The sequence below is a fragment of the Nicotiana sylvestris genome, chromosome 4, assembly GCF_000393655.2.
Source record: "Nicotiana sylvestris chromosome 4, ASM39365v2, whole genome shotgun sequence".
NCBI lineage: Eukaryota > Viridiplantae > Streptophyta > Magnoliopsida > Solanales > Solanaceae > Nicotiana > Nicotiana sylvestris.
Window position 1 is genome coordinate 65839988 of NC_091060.1, and position 23318 is coordinate 65863305.

The 23318-nt window shown below is 38.9% G+C and overlaps 2 protein-coding genes across 2 annotated transcripts; one reads left to right on the forward strand and one right to left on the reverse strand.

Moving 5' to 3' along the window:
- The first annotated feature begins 18464 nt into the window (after positions 1-18464).
- On the forward strand, positions 18465-20057 carry LOC104249579 (probable xyloglucan endotransglucosylase/hydrolase protein 33). Its single transcript, XM_009806028.2, has 4 exons — positions 18465-18787; positions 18878-18978; positions 19067-19275; positions 19361-20057. The coding sequence occupies exons 1-4, from the start codon at positions 18553-18555 to the stop codon at positions 19764-19766; spliced, it is 951 nt and encodes a 316-aa protein (XP_009804330.1). The 5' UTR covers positions 18465-18552; the 3' UTR covers positions 19767-20057.
- A 1729-nt stretch (positions 20058-21786) lies between these two features.
- On the reverse strand, positions 21787-22433 carry LOC104249571 (small ribosomal subunit protein uS9-like). The gene has a single exon (XM_009806020.2). The coding sequence runs from the start codon at positions 22371-22373 to the stop codon at positions 21909-21911; it is 465 nt and encodes a 154-aa protein (XP_009804322.1). The 5' UTR covers positions 22374-22433; the 3' UTR covers positions 21787-21908.
- Between the last annotated feature and the right edge of the window lie 885 nt (positions 22434-23318).

The following is a 23318-nucleotide window of genomic DNA, read 5'->3' on the forward strand; positions in this document are numbered from 1 at the left end:
GGAGACCTTATGTTGGAAAAGTGACTAGGGAGTGGAGACTCTATGTCTAAAATAACCTCAACTAGGGAGTGGAAACCCCATGTTGGAAAAACGACTAGGGAGTGGAGGCCCTATGTCTAAAACAAAATCATCTAGGGAGTGGAGACCCTATGTTGGAAAAGCGACTAGGAAGTGGAGACCCTATGCCTAAAGTAAATTCAACTAGGGAGTAGAGACCCTATGTCTAAAATAACTTCAACTAGGGAGTGGAGACCCTATGTTGGAAAAGTGACTAGGGAGTGGAGATCCTATGTCTAGAATAAAATCATCTAGGGAGTAGAGACCCTATGTTGGAAAAGATTACTAGGGAGTGGAGACCCTATGACTAAAATAAAATCAACTAGGCAGTGGAGACTCTATGTTGGAAAATCGACTAGGGAGTGGAGACCCTATGCCTAAAATATAATCAACTAGGGAGTGGAGACCCTATCTTGGAAAACCAGACTAGGGAGTGGAGACCCAATGCTAAAATAAAATCAACTAGGGAGTGGACACTCTATGTTGGAAAAGCAGACTAGGGAGTGGAGACTCTATGCCTAAAATATAATCAACTAGGGAGTGGAGACCCTATGTTGGAAAACCAGACTAGGGAGTGGAGACCCAATGCTAAAATAAAATCAACTAGGGAGGGGACACTCTATGTTGGAAAAGCAGAGTAGGGAGTGGAGATCTTATGCCTAAAATAAAATCAACTAGGGAGTGGAGACCCTATGTTGAAAAAATAGACTAGGGAGTGGAGACCATATGGCTAAAATAACATCAACCAGGGAGTGGAGACCCTATGCTGGAAAAGTGACTAGGGAGTGGAGACCCTATGCCTAAAATAAAATCAACTATGGAGTAGAGACCCTATGTTGGAAAAGCAAACTAGGAAGTGGAGACCATATGACTGAAATAAAATCAACTAGGAAGTGGAGACCCTATGTTGGAAAAGCAGACTAGGGAGTACAGACCCTATGTCTAAAATAAAATCAACTAAGAAGTGGAGACCCTAGGCTACCATGTTTTTGAAATTATTTTTTTCATCTTTTTTTTTTCTTTTTTTTTAATTTTCTTTTCCTCTTTTTTTATTTCATAGAATGAGTAAATGCGGGAAAGAATTTTGGCGTTGACTTCCCTTCATTAATTGTTGCTGCAAAGCTGTTTCTAGCCCTTTCGCAGTTTCTCTTTGGTTGCACCTGCTTCTTGCAAGGTTGCTTTGGATTGCACCTGTTTCAAATTTATAAACAAAGAACAATTATTAGTTTGAAACGGTGGTTGGTTTTGTGGCCTTGATTGTTTTGGTCATTTGATATCGTCCCAACTCTTTTGATTAAAATCTTTATTGCTCGTTGGCTTTCTGGAGATCAATCTCTCTTCTAAACCCAGGGATCTTGACCTTCTGAAATTTCACATGATGGTTAGCTCGTCTAGGGCTTTGGCCTTTTCATATTATTCAGCTTTTATGGGCACTTGACTTTGGATTTCTTTCCTTCTCAATAATTTTGAATCTGGAGTATCGGCCATCATGGTCAGTCGAGATCGACTTGATTCACCTGCTGAGGCTGGGTGTTTTTTTTTTGAATTTGGCTTTTGTTAAGCAGAATCCTGTAAAACCAATCTTGCTATTTTTTTTGTATTAGTTTTAGGGAGGTATTAGACCAAAAGGGACTCAAAGGAAAGTAAACAAAGGACAGGATAGTGAATTTAACGAGAAGCGTCCCTTTTGGGGGAAGAAAGAAAGAGGGACTTATATGGAGTGCATGCAGACTTCAATTGACATGACATGCTTCTTGGACTAGATACCCAATCTGCGCAACCATCCAATCTCTCATAAACCCAACCTAACTTGTGTCTTATAACCAAGAAACCTTGTCAGGACATTATCAGTGTCGACAGTTGTAGGGAATTCCTTCTTTTCGATCAATGGCTCCCTTTTTGGATTTTTGCCAATTGACCTCTCTCATTTCCCTTCTTATCGTCTCCTTATAGTGCTCTTTGCGAGTTTTCAGTTTCTCTGCTCACCATCGCCTTACGGTGCCCGTGTGGGTTTTCACCAATAAGACTCTCTCATTTTATTTCTCTCATTTTGATTGCATTGGATCCAAGTAGCTGCATTCTCCGATCCTTAGACATTCTCACTAATTGATCGAAAGGACTTGAAAGGATTTCGGTAAAAATGATTTGGACTGAATTACATCTTTGAAACCATTCAGGCGGGATCATCGTGGAACCATTATAACATCCGCCCCAGTTTCAACTTATGGGAATTTGGATTTTTGTTTTGGTGTGATTGCACCGTAGAGAGAGGCTGCCTACATATCCTTTCAGAATCAAGTCAAACGTAGTTCAGGGAAACTTTGTTTTTGATGATTGTTTTTTTCGGGTTCCAAAGAGGGTCATCAAAGGAAGGTAACCAGATCAAAGGGTTAACAAAAAGGTTAATGTGTTTGGGGTAGTGAGAATGAAAGCCTGCGTCATCCCAATCAGATAATATTGGTACCGCAGAAGGGTTAAACATAATACCTCTTGAACGCGTCTGCATTGACAACTGTTTCAGGTTCATTTCCTTCAATGTCTCCCAAGTACAGTGCCCCTTTCGGCAATAATTTTCTTGTAATGTACGGGCCCTTCCAGTTTGGACCGAACTTTCCTTTTGCTTCCTTGTGATGCGGGAGAATACGTCTCAAAACGAGTTCCCCCACTTTAAAATTCCTGGGCCGCACTTTCTTGTTGTAGGCACGGGCCATTCTTTGTTGATACAACTACTAGTGGCAAAACGCGACCATCCTTTTTTTCATCAATTAAAGTCCACTATTCTAAATGGGTTTTGACCCACTCACTATTCTCAATCTCAGCTTCAACGATGATTCGGAGAGAAGGGATTTCAACTTCTGTGGGTATTACGGCTTTAGTACCATAATCCAATAGATAGGATTTTTCTCCAACAGATCTACGTATAGTTGTGCGATATCCCGACAATGCAAACGACAACTTTTTATTCCATTGTCTAGAATTTTGGATCATCTTCCTAAGAATCTTCTTGATTTTTTTGTTTGATGCTTCAACAGCACCATTGGCTTTAGGCCGATAAGGGGTAGAATTTCTATGCGTGATCTTAAATTGTTCGTATACTTCCCCCTTCAAATGATTATTCAGATTTGCAGCATTGTCCATAATGATAGTTTTAGGAATACCAAAACGGCAGATGATGTTGGAGTGCACGAGCTCTACCACTGCTTTCTTAGTGACGGCTTTGAGAGTGACTGCTTCAACCCATTTTATGAAGTAGTCAATGGCAACCAATATGACTCTATGCCCATTTGAAGATTTTGGCTCGATTGACCCAATGACATCCATACCCCAAGCAACGAACGGCCACTATACTGACATAGGATGCGATTCTGAAGGTGGTGCATGAATCAGGTCACCGTGTACCTGACACTGGTGATACTTTCGGACAAAACTGAAGCAACCTTTTTCCATAGTCATCCAGTAATAGCCTGCTCAAAGGATTTTCTTTCCGAGGACATATCCATTCATGTGGGGTCCACACACTCCTACGTGTACTTCATTCATGATTATTCTGGCCTTTTGGGCATCCACACATCTTAAAAGGTTGAGATTTGGAGTCTTTTTGTACAAGAGCTCTCCGCTCAAGAAGAAACCGCTGGCAAGCCTTCTAATGGTTCTCTTTTGATCTCCATTGGCTTGCTCGGGATATTCCTTTGTTTTCAAAAATCTTTTGATATCATGATACCATGGCTGAACATTTGGTTCCACCTCAACCGTATTGCAATAACCATGCCTTTCTTGGATTTAGATTTCCAACGGGTCTTCCATCTGCATTTGCATTGCATAGGGCTACCATTCTGCCTTCCAAGACTAAACGTTGTCTCCATCCGCATTTTTGCATTGCATAAGGCTACAATTCTGCCTTCCAAGACTAAACGCTGTCTCTATCTGCATTTTTGCATAAGGCTACCTTTCTGCCTTCGATATTCGCATAAGGCTACCATTCTACCTTCCGAGGTTAAGCTCTACCTCCATCTGCATTTGCATTGCATAAGGCTAATCATTGTCTTCATCCTTGCATAAGACTAAACACTACCTCCCTGCATCTCATGGCTAAAAGATCGCCACATACTTCATCTCATGGTTGAAAGATTGCCACGTACTGCATCCACATGGGCTAAAAGATCGCCTCACACTACATCTCATGGGCTGAAAGATCGCCAAATATTGCATCTCATGGCTGAAAGATCGCCTCATACTGCATCTCATGGGCTGAAAGATCGCCAAGTATTGCATCTCATGGGCTGAAAGATCGCCAAATTATCCAAAGGCGTCATCGTTTGGAGGCACCATCTTCATAGCCCGAGAATACCATGTCATGGCCTGAGGATCCCTTTTAATCTTTTGCATATCATTATTCAAAGACATCATGGTTCGGAGGCACCGTCCTCATAGCCCAAGAGCATCATTTCATGGCCTGTGAATCTTTCATTGTACGCTTCATGACCCTGGACGTCATGGTCTAAGGACGTCATCCTAACCATCCGAAGACAACATTCATGGTCCGACGGTAATTTGTATCATGTCTAAATTTACGCTCGATATACGCTTGTATTATTTCTAATTGCAGGTACACCGGCGAACAACGGCCATCCTGGCAGGAGCGATCCCGCTCCAGTTCCCACAGCCACATCAAACCTAACCATTCCCGTAACCTTTCACTCACCCGACCCTAGATATTGCTTTCGTTCTTGAAAAGTCTCGGTCGGCCTACTCCGCCGACGGATCCTGAACTACATATGGCTTGATTCCTGTAAAACCAGGGATATGTAGGCAGTTCAGAAGCCAGGGTGCATCCTATCTTCTTCAAACTGTTTCGCTCGGTCAAAATTGGCCATCATATCTTTACCCGACAACTCTTTCATCCTTTCCGGGTAAAGAGGGGCAGCTGTTGATACCCAATTTTTTCCTATATATTTTTCAATATGCAAAATACTTTCAAAATAGCATATATATGCATATATAAGCATGTCCAAATGTTTTATTTTTTTCATAATTTTTAAAGGTTTTTAAATCAATTTATTTCCCCTTTATGCATAAAAACCCCAATAATTATTTCCAAAATTATTATTTTAGTAATTCATTTGTTGGACTTTTATATTTACTAAAATATAGCTAAGGTAATTTTTGCATATTTTTACAAATTTATTTAGTATTTTTTAAGCTAAATTGCATATAATTGCAATATTAGCCCTTTTAAGATTCAATTGTATTTTATACTCATAAAATTAAGTCCTGTATTTTTTAAATTGTCAATTATACGTTATAAATCATTTTAGTGCTTTCAATTTATTTCCAAAAATTAATTTTTATTTTTTATAAATATAAAAGGAACAATTGGCTATTTAAATAATAGCCCAATTACATTTCAATTATAGCCTAAATCTAACCCCAATTTAAACCAAATTTCCCAGCCCAATTCGTCTTAAACCCGACCCCCAACCCAATTTAAACGACCCAACCCGGATTCACCACCTAACCCCTTTAATCCTAAAATGATCAACGGCCATCATCCTCCCTTTCCTTTTTTAACCTTAACCGAACCCTAAACCTACCTCACTTTTCACCAACCGCCGCCCTTGAATCCCCCTTCTCTCTCAACTCTCTCTGAAACCCCTCATGAACCCTAACCGCCACCATCTAACCCCACCCTAATCCACCTCAACCCCTGTCTAATACATGGCCTCTCATGGTCATTTGAGATATGTATCAGCCTCCTACGGCTCCTGGGTATTTGTTTTTGTGGTTTCATAGCCAGACCTCGAAGGAATCTGGTCCAGTACTTGCTCGACTTCAGTTCATGGCCTTTCTCCGGCCATCTATGACCTTTCACTGGCCATTCATGGCCTTTCAAGGCAGATCCTTGACTTTCCTGGTTAGATCAGAAACTTTCAAGGTCTTTCTCACCTTTTCTGGGTTTTCCGAAACCCTAATCTTTAAGATCTTCTTATTTTTCTTTCATATCTACCATAGATCTGTGCTTACCATGAATGTCTTAAGTGTTTTCTCGAAAGTTCTTCAACTTTTCTTTCAAAACAATTCTTCATTAGGGTTTTCCTTTATGTTTTCAAAAAGATCTCTTCTCCGATTTTAATGTTGTTTGTGATTTTGCTATGTTCTGCTCATGTTGTTCTTCTATCTGAGTCAGCATGTTGAAAACCCTAATTCCTTTTTGATCTCATTCGAATTTTGAAACTGTTTGCTTAAATATGTGCTTGTTTGATTAAGTTCTCCGTTCTTGCTTGACTTATCTGATTCCGAGTTTTACCATCTTTTAAACTCGATTATTTTGGAAAACCCTAGGTCTTTTGGTCTGAAATTGCTTGTTGTAATGTATACGTGACTCGATTAAAAGTTTCTTATTTCAAACTCTCTTTTCTTTATGTGACTTATCTGATTCTGAGTTTTACTATCTTTTAACTCAACTATTGGTGAAACGCTAATTTCGTAAAAGGTTTTCCTCACTTGATACTGTGAGACCTTTATTTGGTTTCTGATTCTCTTTACCTGTTGCTACGGTTTCTTCACTATTGATTCTATGTGATTACTTGACATACTTGACTACTGTGCTTCGAATATCTTTCTAACTACTGAATCCTAGCTTATTTCTTCTACTATTGTATGTTGTTTCTTTTGCCAATGTGCTTGGCCTCGCATGTCTGATGCTTCCATTCACTCTATTCATATACTGAAGTGTAGAATCGTGTTTCTTCCTTGATTAATCTTGATCTGGTGACTAATTGCAAAAGCTTTTCTTTTGTGACCCCTGATTTGACTCGCCTGTTTAAAATTAATTGATTCCTTTCCCTTTACTGTGATGTTTTACCTTGCTGAATCTTTTCCAAAATAAGCATATCTTTGTACTTAGACTTGATTGTTTACTTCATGCTTTTACTGCCCTATTATGGAAATAATCAATCTATCTCCAAACTAATTTTCTTCCCTTAATTAGACTTGCCGCTACCCGTTAAACAGTGATTCCTTAATTAATGGGAATCACTTGTGGTAATTGATTCTGACTTGCGATTGTTTCCATATTTGTGTTAAGACTTTACTTATTACCTTATCCTTCACCTGTTTTCAAAGCTATAAATACCCACCCCCTCTTCTTTCAAACGGACGAACATTTTTGAGTTCAAGAACACACACTCACACTCAAAAACACTCTCTTTTTCTTTACTATTACTTGTGTTATTGCTTTGTCTAGCTGGTTGAAAGCCAAGGCTAGACTGTGGAACCTTGCCTGTTTTACCTTTTCTGCACTTTGTTTCTCTACTGAACTTAGGTTCTGCCCCTCTTGTGTGAGCCTTGTCTTGGGACCCTTGACCTCCCTCTGAACTTGGACACATAAGGGCTGGCCCTTCTACACTGCACTTATTTCTATCTGGTTATGCAAACCTGGGTGTAAGCACTACCCGGGGTCCCTTGAGACCCTTAGGGAACTTTGACACATCCAGGTCTGAGAAAGGCTTTGAGCATCATTGGCATTTGAGGTGGTTTATTCTAGTCAGAATCAGGCTTCCTATGGTTGTAACTTCTTATTTTTGCACTTTTCTAATGTAATTCAGTATTTGGTCTGTAATGATTTGTAACAAATATTGGGGTCAGCTAGTGAAGATGGATGGGGTAATTATGCATGTTCTAGCTATTAGGAGGGTAGATATCATGCCTATAGGATCTGTTTTTAAATTCTGCATGTTTTACTTCCACACTTAGATAACATGTCTATAGGATCTGTTTAATAAATTCTGCATGTTTCACTTCCACACTTAGATACCATGCCTATAGGATCTAAGTGGCTATAATCAGACATCATGCCTATAAAACTAAAATCAGTATTTTTAATAGAAATCATGCCAATAGGAATTTCGCTTTAATCAAATAAATCCTGCCTACTTCACTGCACCTTCAATTAGATACCTTGCCTATATGACCAAAATCAGTCTTTGATACTTAGATACCATATCTATAGGATCTAAAACCAGTTTAATTAAAAAGTTTGACTCGTACTGTTTTGAATCAGTTTAAACAACCTACTCCTTTTGTTAATACGGTTTAGATATCATGCCTATAGGATCCAAATCGCCTATTTAAATTAACCACTTTACTGCATTCCTAATCAGTAATAGACATCATGCTTATAGGATATCACCAATACCCACTTAGTCAAGCCTTAGGTAATAACGATAAAACTGAATCCGCCTTTGTTTAATTAGCAACTGCTACAACCAGCAGGCAGGCCTGGTTCGGACTTTTTATCTGAGTTATGTAATAAATTGGTCTGCTTCAACAATTAAAACGCCGTGCCTTAGTACCTTTAAATTCTGACCCTAAATGTGCTTAAGTCATGCTATTTATGTGCTTTATTTGAGGAGGTATACATGAGCCTCATAATTATTTATGTGTTTCCCCTAATATGCAGTCCTACGTGTTTTGTATGTCGCCCTAGCCTTTTACCTTTAAAACCCAAGAGTCAGCCTAAAATCCTCCCTCTATAGGAATAGTAGTCCTAAATCCCTCCGGGATTGATAGGAATGGGATGGGTAATAGCATGCAATAGAGGTCGAGACCAATCCATGCTTTAATACATTAACGGGGTGGGAAGGGTAGATATGGATATGATGACCGGTGCGCTAATACCACGTGTATCCCCTCTTCTGAGGTGTGTCATACCGGGTATCGCATTGATGTAATCCATATTATAAATAAACCTAGGACCCCCCTCCTTTTATATTCTCAAGTATTTGTAGAACTATAACTCATTTTCAAATTTCACCTTCCAATTGTTTTTAAACTCTTATGTGTTCAAACCTAAATCCCCCACTATTTGAGCCTTTACTTGCCTATCTTCTAATCGTACAAAATTCACAAAATTGTCTGGCCGGGAACCACACTAGTGGATCCTGAGGGGTGCTTAACACCTTCCCCTTTTGATAATTTCAAGCCCTTACCTTGTTTCTGGTTATTAAACAAACTTAGAAATGAATCCTATAGGTGTCTTAATGCACCTTAAATCATTAGGTGGTGACTCTTCAAATGCAAACCCAGTTCCCAAAAGGAATAAGTTGTCCCATACCCAAAATGTCATGAACCCAATTTTCCGATGCGAAGAGGAAAAAGGGGGCGCGACAGAGACGGCTTAGTCGATCGGGTAGAGATCGATCCTCATGCCATAAGCATGGTGGTGTGTCGGTACCAAAGATCTCCAAACTCAAAACATTAATAAATACTCGAGGATTTACCTTTCTCTGAACTTGGGATTTTAATATCATTTGAGTTTCCTATTGATTTCTTTTTTTGTCCTTTTATGTTGGTACTCTATTCCATGAGAGGGTATTTAGATTTACATACTATTACTACTCTATATATTTTAACGTCCCTTTTGTTGGGGCGCTGCATCTTTAATGGATGCAAGTGGTTCCACAACAGGTGGCATCCATCTTTGATAGCAGTACACCCGCTTCTCAGCTGACTTGGTGAGCCCCACTTCTTCTCAGGGCCTTATGTCTTTTGTTCCTTGTACTTTGAGGTATAGCTGGGGCCTTGTCACCGGCACTTCCATACTATACTCATGATATTTTAAGGCTCTGTGGACATGTTGTGGGTTGCATTTTGATTTGGGCAAAACAAACTATAAATGTTGTAGTTGCCAAACATGTTTCCACTTTTAAACTATTAACATGTAATATTTTGGAATCATAAATGAAGTTCGTATAAGTAATGGAATTGGTGTTTTACATGTTATTCTCTCGCTTGTCTAACTCTTGGTATTCATCCTCATATTATTCATGGGGAAGGTTGGTTAGAAGGCATCAAGTAGGCTTTCTTGACTAGGATATCATGGTTGAGTTCCGATCGCGCTCCCCACAGTTGAGGCATGCTAAGCTTGTTATCAAAGCCTAATATTTTAAAAGTCTCTTAGGATGTCTCGGAGTCATGTCTAGTAAAGTTGTTCTTATCAGTTTGTTGTCGACCACATCTATAATTAGGAGGCTATTTGGGCATTTAGGAATGTCACCTTTCTTTGGTATTCTAGATTGTGCGGTAGAGCTGATTGTAAGACTATTCCTCCTTTTAACTTGTGAATTGTTCTAATTCATAGTACATGGCACCAAAGAAGAAGGAAAGGAGTGGTCAAAGGGCTAATGCCATCCCAAGAGTGGCAGTTGATACTATACCTAATGCTATAGGTGAGCACGCGAGGGGTAAAGATATATTCCTCCAACCACAACACCTCCTAATTATATCACTCCGGCTGAGAATGCACCGATTCCTACTCTTGTTGAGAATGCAATGATTCCTCCTCCAACTGATATTCCAACTCCACCTTCATCCTCAACCACCGGTCCTAGTGTTTTTTATGTGGACCATAAGGGAGTCATACAGATGTTGACTCGAATAGTGGCTTCCCAGGCCCAGAGATTGAATGCCACATCTACTTCCTTCTAGCTAGTAAGGGGATTCAGCTAGTTCCAAGGTGAACCGGTTACTTTAATTGGATCCTCCTATATTTACGGGTACTAAGCTCGAGGAGAACTCCCAAGCAATTATTGAGGAGATGCACAAGACTCTTCGTGTGATGTGTGCCACTAAGATAGAAGCAGTGGAATTGGCCTCCTATTACCTAAAAGAGTTGGCATACTTATGGTTTGAATTGTGGGAGGAGTCCCATGAGGAGCGGAGCCTACCGATGAAGTGGAATAAGTTTGTGGATGGCTTCATGGATCATTTATTGCCTGGCGAGACTAGGGCAGCCTGTGCCGCCAAGTTTGAGAACTTGGAGAAGGATAGTATAAGGGTACAGGACTATTATCAGAGGTTTGCAAATCTTTATAGAGATACAGTCTACATGTTTCCCACTATGGAGGCTAGTATGTGCTGGTTTGTGCAAAGCCTTAGCCCTTTGGTTATAAACAAGGCCGCTACAGCCACCTTGAATTTCGAAATCGACTATAGGAAGATGGTAGCATTTGCTTAAGCCACTGACGCCCAAAAATTAAAGAATAGAATGGAGCGAGAGGGTAGTAAGAAGGCCCGATCCGTAGGAACTTTGGTGGGTCTTCTAGTGGGGGGTAGTGGTGGAAGGGTAGTATTCATGGGAGGGTCATCTGGACCGACACAGTCCTTTGCTTAGTCTTCAGTCAGTGCACCGCCATCAGGGCCAAATCAGCAGCGGTAGAGTCACTTCAGGCCTAGTCAGGGCAACAAGGGATCTCATCAGCAGGGTCAGTCAGGCGGAGGCTCCAGCCGTAGTAGAGGCCCACATGCCCTATGTGTGGAAAGATTCACTCAAGAATATGCTATATGGATCATCAGGTATGCTACAAGTATGGTCTTAGGGGTCATATTCAAAGAAATTGCCATTCATCCTATCAGAGTACTAGTAGGGGTATGGTGCAGTCGGCCAGTTCAGCAGCTACTACTTTCGTGGCACCTCCTCCAGCTCGAGGTATTTCAACACCTGCAGGGCGTGGTGCACATGTTTCAGGGGGACCCAGTAGATTCTATGCGATTAGGGCCTGCCAGAATTCAGAGGCTTCTCTAAATGTTGTCACATGTATATTGACTGTCCAATATCATGATGTGTATGCTATTATAGATCCTAGTTCCACCATGTCATATGTCATTCCTTATGTTGCTATGGAATTCGGGATAGAACCGAAATAGCTTCGTGATCCGTTCTCTTTGTCTACTCTAATTGGTCAGTCTATTGAGGCCATGTGGGTTTATAAGGATTGTATTGTCACGGTGCATGCTCGAGACACCATGGCCGATCTCATTGAATTTGGGATGGTGGATTTTAATGTGATAATGGGTATGGATTGGCTTTATTTATCTTTTGCTAAGCTTGACTGCCAAACTAGAACCATTAGGTTTGAGTTTCCTAGAAAGCCGACCATTGAGTGGAAGAGGGATGATGTTATGCCAAAGGGTAAGTTTATTTCTTACCTTAATGTCGCAAAGATAATTAATATGGGGTGTATATAACATATGGTCTAAGTCACGAACATTAATGTTAAGGCACTGACACTTGAGTTTGTGCTGGTTGTGCATGAATTTTTGGAAGTTTTTCCTTATGAGCTTCCTGGGATCCCATCAGATAGGGAGATTGATTTTTGGATCGATGTGTTGCGGGGCGTGCAGCCTATATCAATTCCACCATACATAAAGGCTCCGGAAGAATTGAAGGAACAATTGAAAGATTTGCTAGAAAACGGTTTTATCTAACCAAGTGTGCCGCCTTGGGCCGCACCTGTTCTCTTTATAAGGAAGAAATATGGGTCATTGAGGATGTGTATTGACTATCGGCAGCCCAACAAGGTCACAATCAATAATAATTAAGTATCTTCTACCAAAGATAAATAACTTGTTCAATCATTTGCTAGGCGCTAAGTACTTTTCCAAGATTGACTTAACATTGAGGTATCACCAATTGAAAACTAGGAAGCAGGATATTCCAAATACAGCTTTCAGAACCCGGTATAGGCACTTTGAATTTTGGTAATGTCTTTCGGGCTAACGAATACCCTGACAGCTTTCATGCATCTTATGAATCGAGTCTTCTAGGCTTTCCTTGACTCTTTTGTCAGAGTCGAGAAAACCATGTCGATCATCTCAGGCAGCTTTGCTCTATATCAGCATAAGTTGTACGCAAAGTTTTCGAAGTGAGAGTTTTGGCTCGAGTTTGTCACATTCTTGGGTCATGTTGTCTCTAGTGAGGGAATTAAGGTCAATCCTTAGAGGATTGCAGCTATGAAGAATTATCCTAGACCTACAACTCCAACAGAGATTTGTAGTTTCTTGGGCTTTGTTGGGTACTACAGAAGGTTCATGGAGGGGCTTTATTCTCTTGCCTCTCCATTGACTAAGTTGACACAAAAAGCAGCTAAATTCCACTGGTAAGATGCTTGTGAAAAGAGTTTCCAAGAAATGAAGTCAAGGTTGAGTACGATACTGGTGTTGACCTTACCAGAGGGTATGCATGGATTTGTTGTGTATTGTAATGCTTCAAGGGTTGGACTTGGGTGTGTGTTAATGCAACATGGAAAGGTGATCGCTTATGCTTCTAGGCAACTCAAGAACCATGAAAAAAATTATCCAACATATGACTTAGAGATTTCGGCAGTGGTGTTTGCATCAAAGATTTGGCGTCATTATTTGTATGGGGTCCATGTGGACATATTGACGGGCCATAAGAGTCTTCAATACATTTTCAAGCAGAAGGAGTTGAATCTAAGGCAAATGAGATGTCTTGAGTTACTCAAGGACTACGACATTGATATTCTATATCATTTAGGGCTAATGTTATGGCGGATGTTTTAGCCGGAAATCCATGGGTAGTTTGGCTCACTTATGGTCGTTGGCGAAGGAAGTTCACTAGTTGGATATTTTGCGTGTTCAACATATGGACTCTAGCAAAGGTGGGATTGTGCAAAATAAGGCTGAGTCATCACTCGTAGTGGAAGTCAAGGAGAAATAATATAATGATCCGTTATTGGTGCAGTTGAAAGAGGGGATTCATAAACATAAAACCATGGATTTTTCTCTTGGCAGGAATGATGGTACGCTAAGGTACCAGGACGATTGTGTGTTCCGAATATAGATGGTCTCCGGGAGAGAATCATGACCGAGGCTCACAGCTCCAAGTATTTCGTGCACCCAGGCTCTACAAATATGTATCATGACCTCAAGGAGGTCTACTGGTGGAATAACATGAAGAGGGATGTAGCGGACTTTGTGGCAAGATGTCTAAACTGTTATCAAGTTAAGGCCGAGAACCAAACGCCCGGCGGGTTGGCGCAGAATATAGAGATTCCAATGTGGAAGTGGGAGATGATCAATATGGACTTTGTGGTAAGTCTACCTCACACATCTCATAAGTTTTACTTGATTTGGGTGATTGTGGATCGACTCATGAAATTAGCACACTTCTTACTTGTCAAGGCTACAAACATAGCAAAACATTATGCTCAGTTGTATATCAAGGAAATAGCAAGTTGCACGACACTTCTATTTCTAATATCTCAGATCAAAGGGCGCATTTCGCCACTAACGTCTGGTAGAAATTTCAGCAAGGGTTGGGTACTCACATAAATCTTAGTACAACGTTTCATCCACGGACCAACGGGCAGGCACGGCAAACTATTCAGATGCTTAAAGATATGTTACGCGTTTATGTTCTTGACTTCAAGGGTAGTGGGATGATCACTTGCCCTTGATAGAATTTGCTTATAACAACATCTACCACGTCAGCATCCAAATGGCATCCTTTGAAGCTTTATATGGTAGGAGATATAGATCTCTCATTGGTTGGTTCAAGGTTAGGGAAGCAGAATTCATAAGGTCGGACCTCGTGCATCAGGCTATGGAGAAGGTTAAGATCATTAAAGGAACGGCTGAAAACTGCTAAGAGTTGCCAGAAGTCCTATTCGGATGTGCGTCGCAGAGATTTGGAGTTCAAAGAGGATGATTGGATATTCTTGAAGGTTTCTCCCATGAAGGGTATAATGCAATTTGGGAAGAAAGGGAAATTGAGTGCAATGTATATCGGGTCATACAGAATCTTGAGAAGGTTAGCCAAGTGGCCTATAAGCTGCAGTTACCTTCGGAGATGTCTTTAGTGCACCCAATGTTTCATGTGTCCATGTTGAAGAATGTAGTTGGAGACTCGTCGCTCATTGTTCTAGTAGAGACTATTGAAGTTAATGAAGAATTGACCTATGAAGAGATTCCAATTGCAATTCTTGATAGACAAGTTCGAAAGTTGAGGAATAAAGAGATTGCCTCCATGAAAGTGCTATGGCGAAACCAACAAATTGAAGAGGTCACCTGGGAGGCCGAGGAAGAGGTGAAGAAGAAATACCCTCACTTGTTTGTGTAACCATATTGTTGTGTTTTAAAAGAAAATTAGGAGTTTTATTTCTAAGAATTATGCTTAACTTGTATAGTTTACTCTAACAACCCTTTTTGATAATATAATGCCTATGATGTTATGGTTGGAGTTGTTTTCATGTAATGATACGTCGATGTGTTATGAATATGTTATTAGGATTGGTTTCTGGGGCTTTCTGTTGGATAGGCCCAAATACAGGGGAGACTCTGCTGAATTTTTTGAAAATTTGGGGAGTCAGTCAAATTTGGAACATCTGGCGTGTATCTATGGCAGACTTTGACCCTCATTCGAGGACGAATGATCGTAAACGGGGGAGGATGTAATGCCCCGTGAAATTTGGCCAAGGATTTGAGGTTTTATGGTGACGATGTAGGCTAATGTATTTGGAAGGTCGTAGCTTGGACTTAGTGGAAGGACGAAGGGAGATGGCTCTAGTTCGAATGATTGTGCAAAAACAAATGATCGAGAAGTATTATGATAAGAAAGTCAATGTTCAGCGTTTCAAAATAGGTGACTATGTGTTTCGAAGCATATGTGTGGCATCTCAAGAACCGAATGTGGGAAAGATCGAGCCAAATTGGGAAAGACCCTACAGGATCAGTGAGCATCACTTCGTGTTCACGAAGAATAGAACTAGAAACCAGCACCATCAGAACATCCAAACTTGGCCTAAAACTATCCCGAAACACACCCGAGGCCCTAGGACCCTACCAATCATACCAACAAGTTTCAATACCTTATCCAAATTTATCCAAAGGCTCTAACGCCACGAATAACATCAAAATTATGAATCAACGATCGAAATCCTTCTTTTAACTTTCAAACATTCAAACTTTGACGAACACGTCCGAATCACACTTAAACATTCCATAATGACATCAAATTTTACATACAAGTCACAAATCACAATACGAATCTATTTCAAGGCTCAAAATCTCAAACGGACATCGATAACACCAGAGTCAACATCGAGTCAAACTTAGGAAATTCTAAAACATTCAAAATGCAAACATTACTCATTAAATGCTGGAACGCTCTCGGTCTACTCGAAACTCGATCTGAACATACGCTCAAGTCCAAAAATATTATACAAATATATTGGAACCTTTAAATCCCGATTTCGGGGTCGTTTACTCAAAATTCATACCTTGGTCAACTCTTCCAACTTAAAGCTTCCGAATTGAGAATTATTCTTCCATATCAACTCCGAACTCCTCAAAAATCGAAACTAACCACACGCGGAAATCATAATATACTCAAGGGTTCAAACCGCTAAACGACACGCTAGAGCTCAAAATGACTAGTTGAATCGTAACATAAACCCTTTTCGGTTTTAGCTGATATCACTTCTCGAATCTTCCTACAATATCATTATTCTTTAGAGTACCCAACAATTCTTAATATATGCCAATCAAGTAATGATTTGAAAAGTTATATACACTAATAGCTTTTGTAAAGCATTTTTAAGTCATTAGGTCTTATTATTTAAGCCCTAGCTAGAAGGTTCTAGCGGTTAGCCTCGGTGGGTAGCGGAAGGGGTATAGGTAGGCCCAAAAAGTCTTGGGGATAGGTTATTAGGCGGGACATGGCGCAACTGGAGCTGACTGAGGACATGGCCCTAGACAGGAGGTGTTGAGGTCAAAGATTAAGAAGGTTCGTAGGTAGTCGAGTATTTCTCTTTATCTTACTCAGTTCGCTAGTATTAGTGTTAGTATGATATTTTTTATCCATAGATGACTATTAATACCTAGAGTTTGACTGCATTCTTGGATACAATATTATTTCATCTTGCTATTCTTCCTAATTATTGCAATCACCTTTTCTTTTTCAGTCGCTCTCTAGCCGAGGGTCTATCGAAAACAATCTCCCTACCCCTCCAGAGGTAGGGGTAAGGCTGCGTACATCTTACCTTCCCCATACCCCACTTGTGGGATATTACTTGGTTTGTTATTGTTGTAGGTCTTACTATTTAACCTGTTATATCAGGCTATTTTCTACTCCCCGTCTCGGTTTATGTGCTACGATCAGATTTCATGAGTCAAACTTTTAAATTTTAATCGTAAATTCAAATATATAATCTTATAGTTTTTTAATAAAATATACATATTTAGAAACTACATAGAATTAATATAAATCACAATAAATAACAATTAAAAACATTTAAAAGATATATAAAAAATTGGGATCAAAGAAAAACTCGTTTTGACTTTTGAAATTCTAATTGCATCACATAAATAGAGGGAGTATTTATTTTAAGTTGTGAATCTATTAAACATAGTTTCATTACCTTTAAAGATAGTCTGATTGCGTAAGTGTTCTTTACGCTACAAGTACATTGAAGTTGACTTATTCAATAAATGATTTAACAACGGAAATTCAAACAATTATGCATGGCTACTAGTTGCATTTGTCCACCATTACCTAAAATAAAGTGAAATTAATAAAAAGTTGGTTGCAAATTGGAGCACTTGGCGCCGTGATTGTCTCAATTACCTTACCAATCAAACAGCTGTTTGAAATGCAGATAAACATAGTTTACAACTGATTAGGCAATCATGATTTTAGTTGTGACTGCAGTGGTTCCACTAGATTTTTCTGTATATCTTTTGTGTCCTGTAGCCGCCAACTTATATACTACTAGTAGATAGGGGTGTCCTTTAAGAAGATAAAATCGATCTTTATCGTATTGAACCGATTATTAAGTTTGTTAAATAAAATTATAAATCTCTATATAAATTTACAATGTATATAACATTATCAGGATAGATTTTTCTTTTATAAAAAGAAACCAAATAAATATCGAACCATGCCGAATAATTTCTACGTGAAAAACATATTTTATATATTTGAGATTAAAAATAACAAAGCTTTAAGCCTTAGGATTATGGAAACGACTACAAGTCAACATATAATTAACACCTAAAATCTCAACTCTATTCCTATTTTACTACTCTTGTTGGATACTTCATCTTCTAATAGATTTTATTCTTGAGTCTTGACTTGACTAATATCTCCGCTCGTATGATTTATAACATATTAAAAAACAAACCGAAAATTAATCGAACAAAAGAGAAACCGAGATTAATATGTTCCAAATTTTATAAAATAGCGTCGAACCGAATTATTAACACCCTTACTCGTAGACTTGCTCTAATAGAAACCCAGAAATCGCCTCCGCTCTATGGGATCAGAGCCAAACTCTAGAAATTCAACAAAAAAATACCTAAAAATTCAACAAAAAAAAGCCAAACCTTTTATGCTTTAAGAATGATTCTTTTCACCGTTCGAGTGAAAAGGACTACTTTTCTTAGCCTGGCCTCCACTTGAACTAATCTTGAACATGATGGATCTTTTCCAGAACATGTTTTTCTCCACTGCACATGAACTTTCAATCACTGTCCACATTTCCCATCCAAGAATCAAATTAAAGTCACCCTATTTAACAGAATTCTTCAAAGATACAGCCAGCTTGCTACAACTTAAAAAAGTTAAGGTTTCCTCTGATAAATAGCCCTGTTTTGCCCCACATTTTCCTTGATTCATATACATAACATAACAAGAAAGAAATGGAATTCTTTCACCAGCACAACACACTCTTATTATCAGAGTTCTTGATTTTCTGCATGATATCTGTGGCTTCATCTCTAGGTCCAATCTATACTCCTCCAGAGGTTGAGCAGTTAACTGATCGTTTCAGTAGATTATCCGTTAATCAGGGATATAATATGTTTTTTGGAGGTGTTAATGTTCGTCTAACGAACAATGGGTCCAGTGCTGATCTTATCTTAGATAAATCTTCAGGTAGACTCCCACATCATAATATGAGAAATGCTTTGCTCAAGTTTAAACTACTGAAGTAATTAACTCCTTGTCTTCTTGGTCCCTCCATAGGTTCAGGACTAGTCTCAAGAGACAAATACTACTATGGTTTCTTCAATGCTGCACTAAAGCTGCCTGCAAATTTTACATCGGGAGTGGTAGTTGCTTTTTATGTAAGTTTCTTGCATATCCCACAGTATTATGAATCATAATTTCTATTTTATTTGAAGCATAATGCAAGAGCTTTTTTCCCATTTTCAGCTTTCTAATCAAAATATTTTCCCACACGACCATGATGAACTAGATTTTGAATTGCTTGGGTATGATAAGAGAAGGGATTGGGTTCTACAAACCAATAATTATGGAAATGGAAGTGTCAGCACAGGGAGGGAAGGGAAGTTCTACCTCTGGTTTGATCCAACACAAGATTTCCATGACTACACTATTCTCTGGAACAATCATCACATTCTGTAAGCCAGTGAAAAAAAATTGAGTACTTTATGAGTTCCATTTACCTTGGTTCTAAATATAACAATTGTCTGTGAACTTCTGCAGATTTCTGGTGGACAATGTGCCAGTAAGAGAGGTTGTCCATAATACTGCAATCTCTTCTGTTTACCCATCAAAGCCGATGTCCATTTATGTGACAATATGGGATGGATCACAATGGGCAACTCGCGGAGGGAAATACCCAGTAAATTATACTTACGCCCCGTTTGTAACATCAATAAAAGGAGTAGAGTTAGAAGGGTGTGTAAGCGAGCAAAACGGATCAGCAGCTACTGCATGTGCTAGGAGAAGCACATCAAGTTTGGATCCGGTTGATGGAGAAGAATTTGTCAAGCTGTCACAGCAGCAAATGATGGGGTTGGACTGGGCAAGGAGGAAGCATATGTTTTACTCGTATTGCCAAGATACTAGGAGATACAAAGTCCTACCACCAGAGTGCACTGCCACATAACATAGTTCATCTCATTTTTTGTCTCTAAGACTGACGTATGAAAACAAGATAGAGGATAATAATATAATGACCTTATATGAGAGAAATCACCTAGTGTTTCTTGCCTCTACTGAGGTTTGAACATAAAATCTCATGGTTCTCCCACTTTATTGACCCCTAGGCCACACTCTCGGATGCCTTAGACAAGAGAATTCTAGATAAGAGTACTCCTGGACCAAATTATTTCTATGATGTTGCTCGCTAATTTGTACAATGAATTGACAATAGTAAACTTTAATATTATTTTCTTCACGTTTGCTGAAAAGTATGGGTCTGTGTTTCCACAACCTTACAATTTTGGGAGGCAAATCATCTCTTTCTTGCCATTATCATTAACAGAGCTTTAGCGTAAAGTGGATGCACCTCATGTGTCCAAATTCTGAGAAAAAAATATGTGAATTTATCACTCAACTTTTGACAATGGTCTAAAATTACCCTTAGGTTTTAGCTCCATTAGGGGTAAAAACAAGACTTTCCTAGTGGCAGAGGTAATATATTAGACCAAAAGTTTTACACATGCCAAAGTCGCTTAAATTTGGATAGTACCGGAAATTTGACCCTTTCCCTTTAAAAAGGGTACCATTCAGTACATACAGGCAAATGCCATGTAATTCACTTACAATAAACTCAAACTGGCGGACTGCAGGAGTAAAATAAGAGAATAGACTACTGAAGTCCATAATCTGTAAGAAACAGATAGCCAGTAAAGGCCGGAAAAAATAACGTAATAAAATTTTCTCCTTTCTAAAGGAGGTCATGTTCGAGATGTATTCTAGGTAAACTATCAAAAGTACATCATGATAAAGGTTTTGGATGTCAGAAGCGCCTTATAATCGTAATACCACCATATACGCAAATAGCTCTTTGCTACATTACAATTCCTAAATATAGAACCACAGATGAACGAAACAATAATAGGACAGCGCACTGTAGGTAGAGAAAGAGAGAACGCTAAATACAAGTTTAATGCAATGATATGCAAGATTGTGCTGAAACAACCTAGATCGGGTAGAATTGTTGAACAAATTTCAAAGTTCGGGGTTCACATTGAGAAGCCATTGAGGAGGAAATTTTGTGGACATTAACCGTTTCACGGTTTTGTAACAGTCTTAACACAAAAAGTGGATTATCAAATTCATCGGGATATATCACTAATAAGAGAGAATGGAATTATCAGCTAAACTTGAATAGGACAGCAAACTGTAGGTAGAGAAGGAGAGGCCGCTAAATGTGAGTGCTTTGGCTATAAAAGAGAGTGGACAAGCAAAATTATGTGATGAAACAACCCCAGATGATAGAACTATTGGATAAAAGTCAAAATGCAACAAGAAGCCACTAAGGAGGAAAGTTTGCAGACATTAACGGTTCACAGTTATGTAGCATTACATAAGCTGGATTACCAGCTTCATTTGGATGTTTCAAGACATTTATTCGTAGAAAAAAAAGAGCTTCACTATAACATCTTAAACTTCACATATGAAATGCCACTATTGCTACAACTAACAATTTTCGGTATTAATAAAACAGGGCAACCCTGCCTTATTCCAAAATATGGTGTTCTGATCTAAGAAATACCCATAAGATGCTATGAATAAATTATGTTTTAGCTTCAGAAGTGGAGATGCTATATGCAGAAGAATGGAATCTATTGTTAGTTTTACTGAGATGATACAGGCAAGAAAGATTTACAAAAACCAATTATGAATCAAGAATCTAAAAGCTACAGACAAGAAGATATACACACAAACAAGCTTAACAGAAATCTTAAGGGAACTATTCTACCAACCGTATTTCTCATTAGAGCTACTGACTATCAATATTTTCGACTGTATAGTTATGTTTACAACTTAAAAACATGGCAATTGCACACAAAAATCTGTTCTTACTGATGGTAAGAACAAAGTTAAATGCAAGATCAAATTGCCAAACACATATTCAACATAAAGGAATCTAATTCATGATTCATCTACTTATGCATGAATTTAACACATCAAATTGCATTCATTTAATAAAAAAATTAATCCAAAACATAATTATATTCTAAACCGAAGCATGAAAAAGATCAACATCATCAGCAGTAAAGAAGAAGCATATAAAAGAAATCTAACGGTAAGATTTCTGGAACCTAGCACGAGCACCACGACCACCAAACTTCTTAGGCTCACATCGTCTAGGATCAGCTACAAGCAATGTCCTATCATACCTAACCAAAATATCCTTAATCTCCTTCTTCGACTGCTCATCCCCATACTTCTGGTAAAATGCAACGAGCGCCTTCGCTATCGATTGACGAATAGCATAGATTTGTGAAGTGTGTCCTCCTCCTTTGACGCGGATCCGCATGTCGACTCCGGCGAATCTGTGGCGGCCTAAGAGGAGAATTGGTTCGAAGGCTTTGTAACGGAGGATTTCAGGCTGGACTAACTCGATCGGAACACCGTTGATTTTCATCAGGCCTTTCCCGCGTTTGCAGTGGCTTACTGCTACCGCCGTCTTCTTCCGCCCAAAACATTGAACTGATTCCGCCGCTGCCGCTGCCGCTGCCGCTGCCGCTGCCGGTGCTGCCATGTTCTTATGCTTGCTCTGGCTTCTACTGTATTGGAGAGAAACCCTAAGCGTAAGTCTCGAGGTTTTAAGGGCAGAGAGGGAGAACGTGCAATTAAATTAGGAATTTTTGTTGGGCTTTGAATTTGGGCTACCTTGGGTTTTACTTGTGGGCCGAATCGCATAATCGTGTAAAAATGGCACGCTCGAGCCAGTTTTCGGATTGATCATTCAAAATTAGTCAGCTTTTACCAAGTTAATGAAAAATAGCAACTATTTTGCTGCAACATAGACCGGTCCAGCATAATATATTGGAGTTCGGTGCAACTGTGTATGAACTTCCAGCATATTATGCTGGAGCGGCAGTATAATATACTAGAGACTGGAGCACCGGTGCTCCAAACTCCAGTATATTAGACTTATACTGGAACTCCAGTATATTATGCTGGAGTATTTTTCCAGATTTCGAATAGTGCTTTCATTCAGATTTATCTTTACATGAAAAATGGCTAAATTTTGATTACTTTTGAAACTGGGCTATTTTTGAACGACCACTTATAAATCTGGCTATTTTTTAATTTCTCACCATAATCGTCATTATTTCTTTTTTCTTTTTTCAGAAAATGAAACTTTAACGATAATAGTTGTTAGATTTAAGTATTTAGCAATTAATTATAAAAACAAAAACCCATTAAAAGAATATAATCAAGGGAATCTATGAATCATCATAAATGTCAATTTCCCATATATACGGCTCAAACATCTAGTTTGCAACCGTTGAGAACTTAAATGTACTGGAAAAATAATGAAAAAATACTAGTTATGTCCATTTATAAATAGCTTATTATAAAGATTGACCAATTCATAAAATATTACTAATATTAGTCAATTAGTTATTTGGAGCAAACAAAGTTAAATTTTTGCTTTCTTTTGAGTAGGTGTTATTAGAATAGATTGGGTACATCTTAA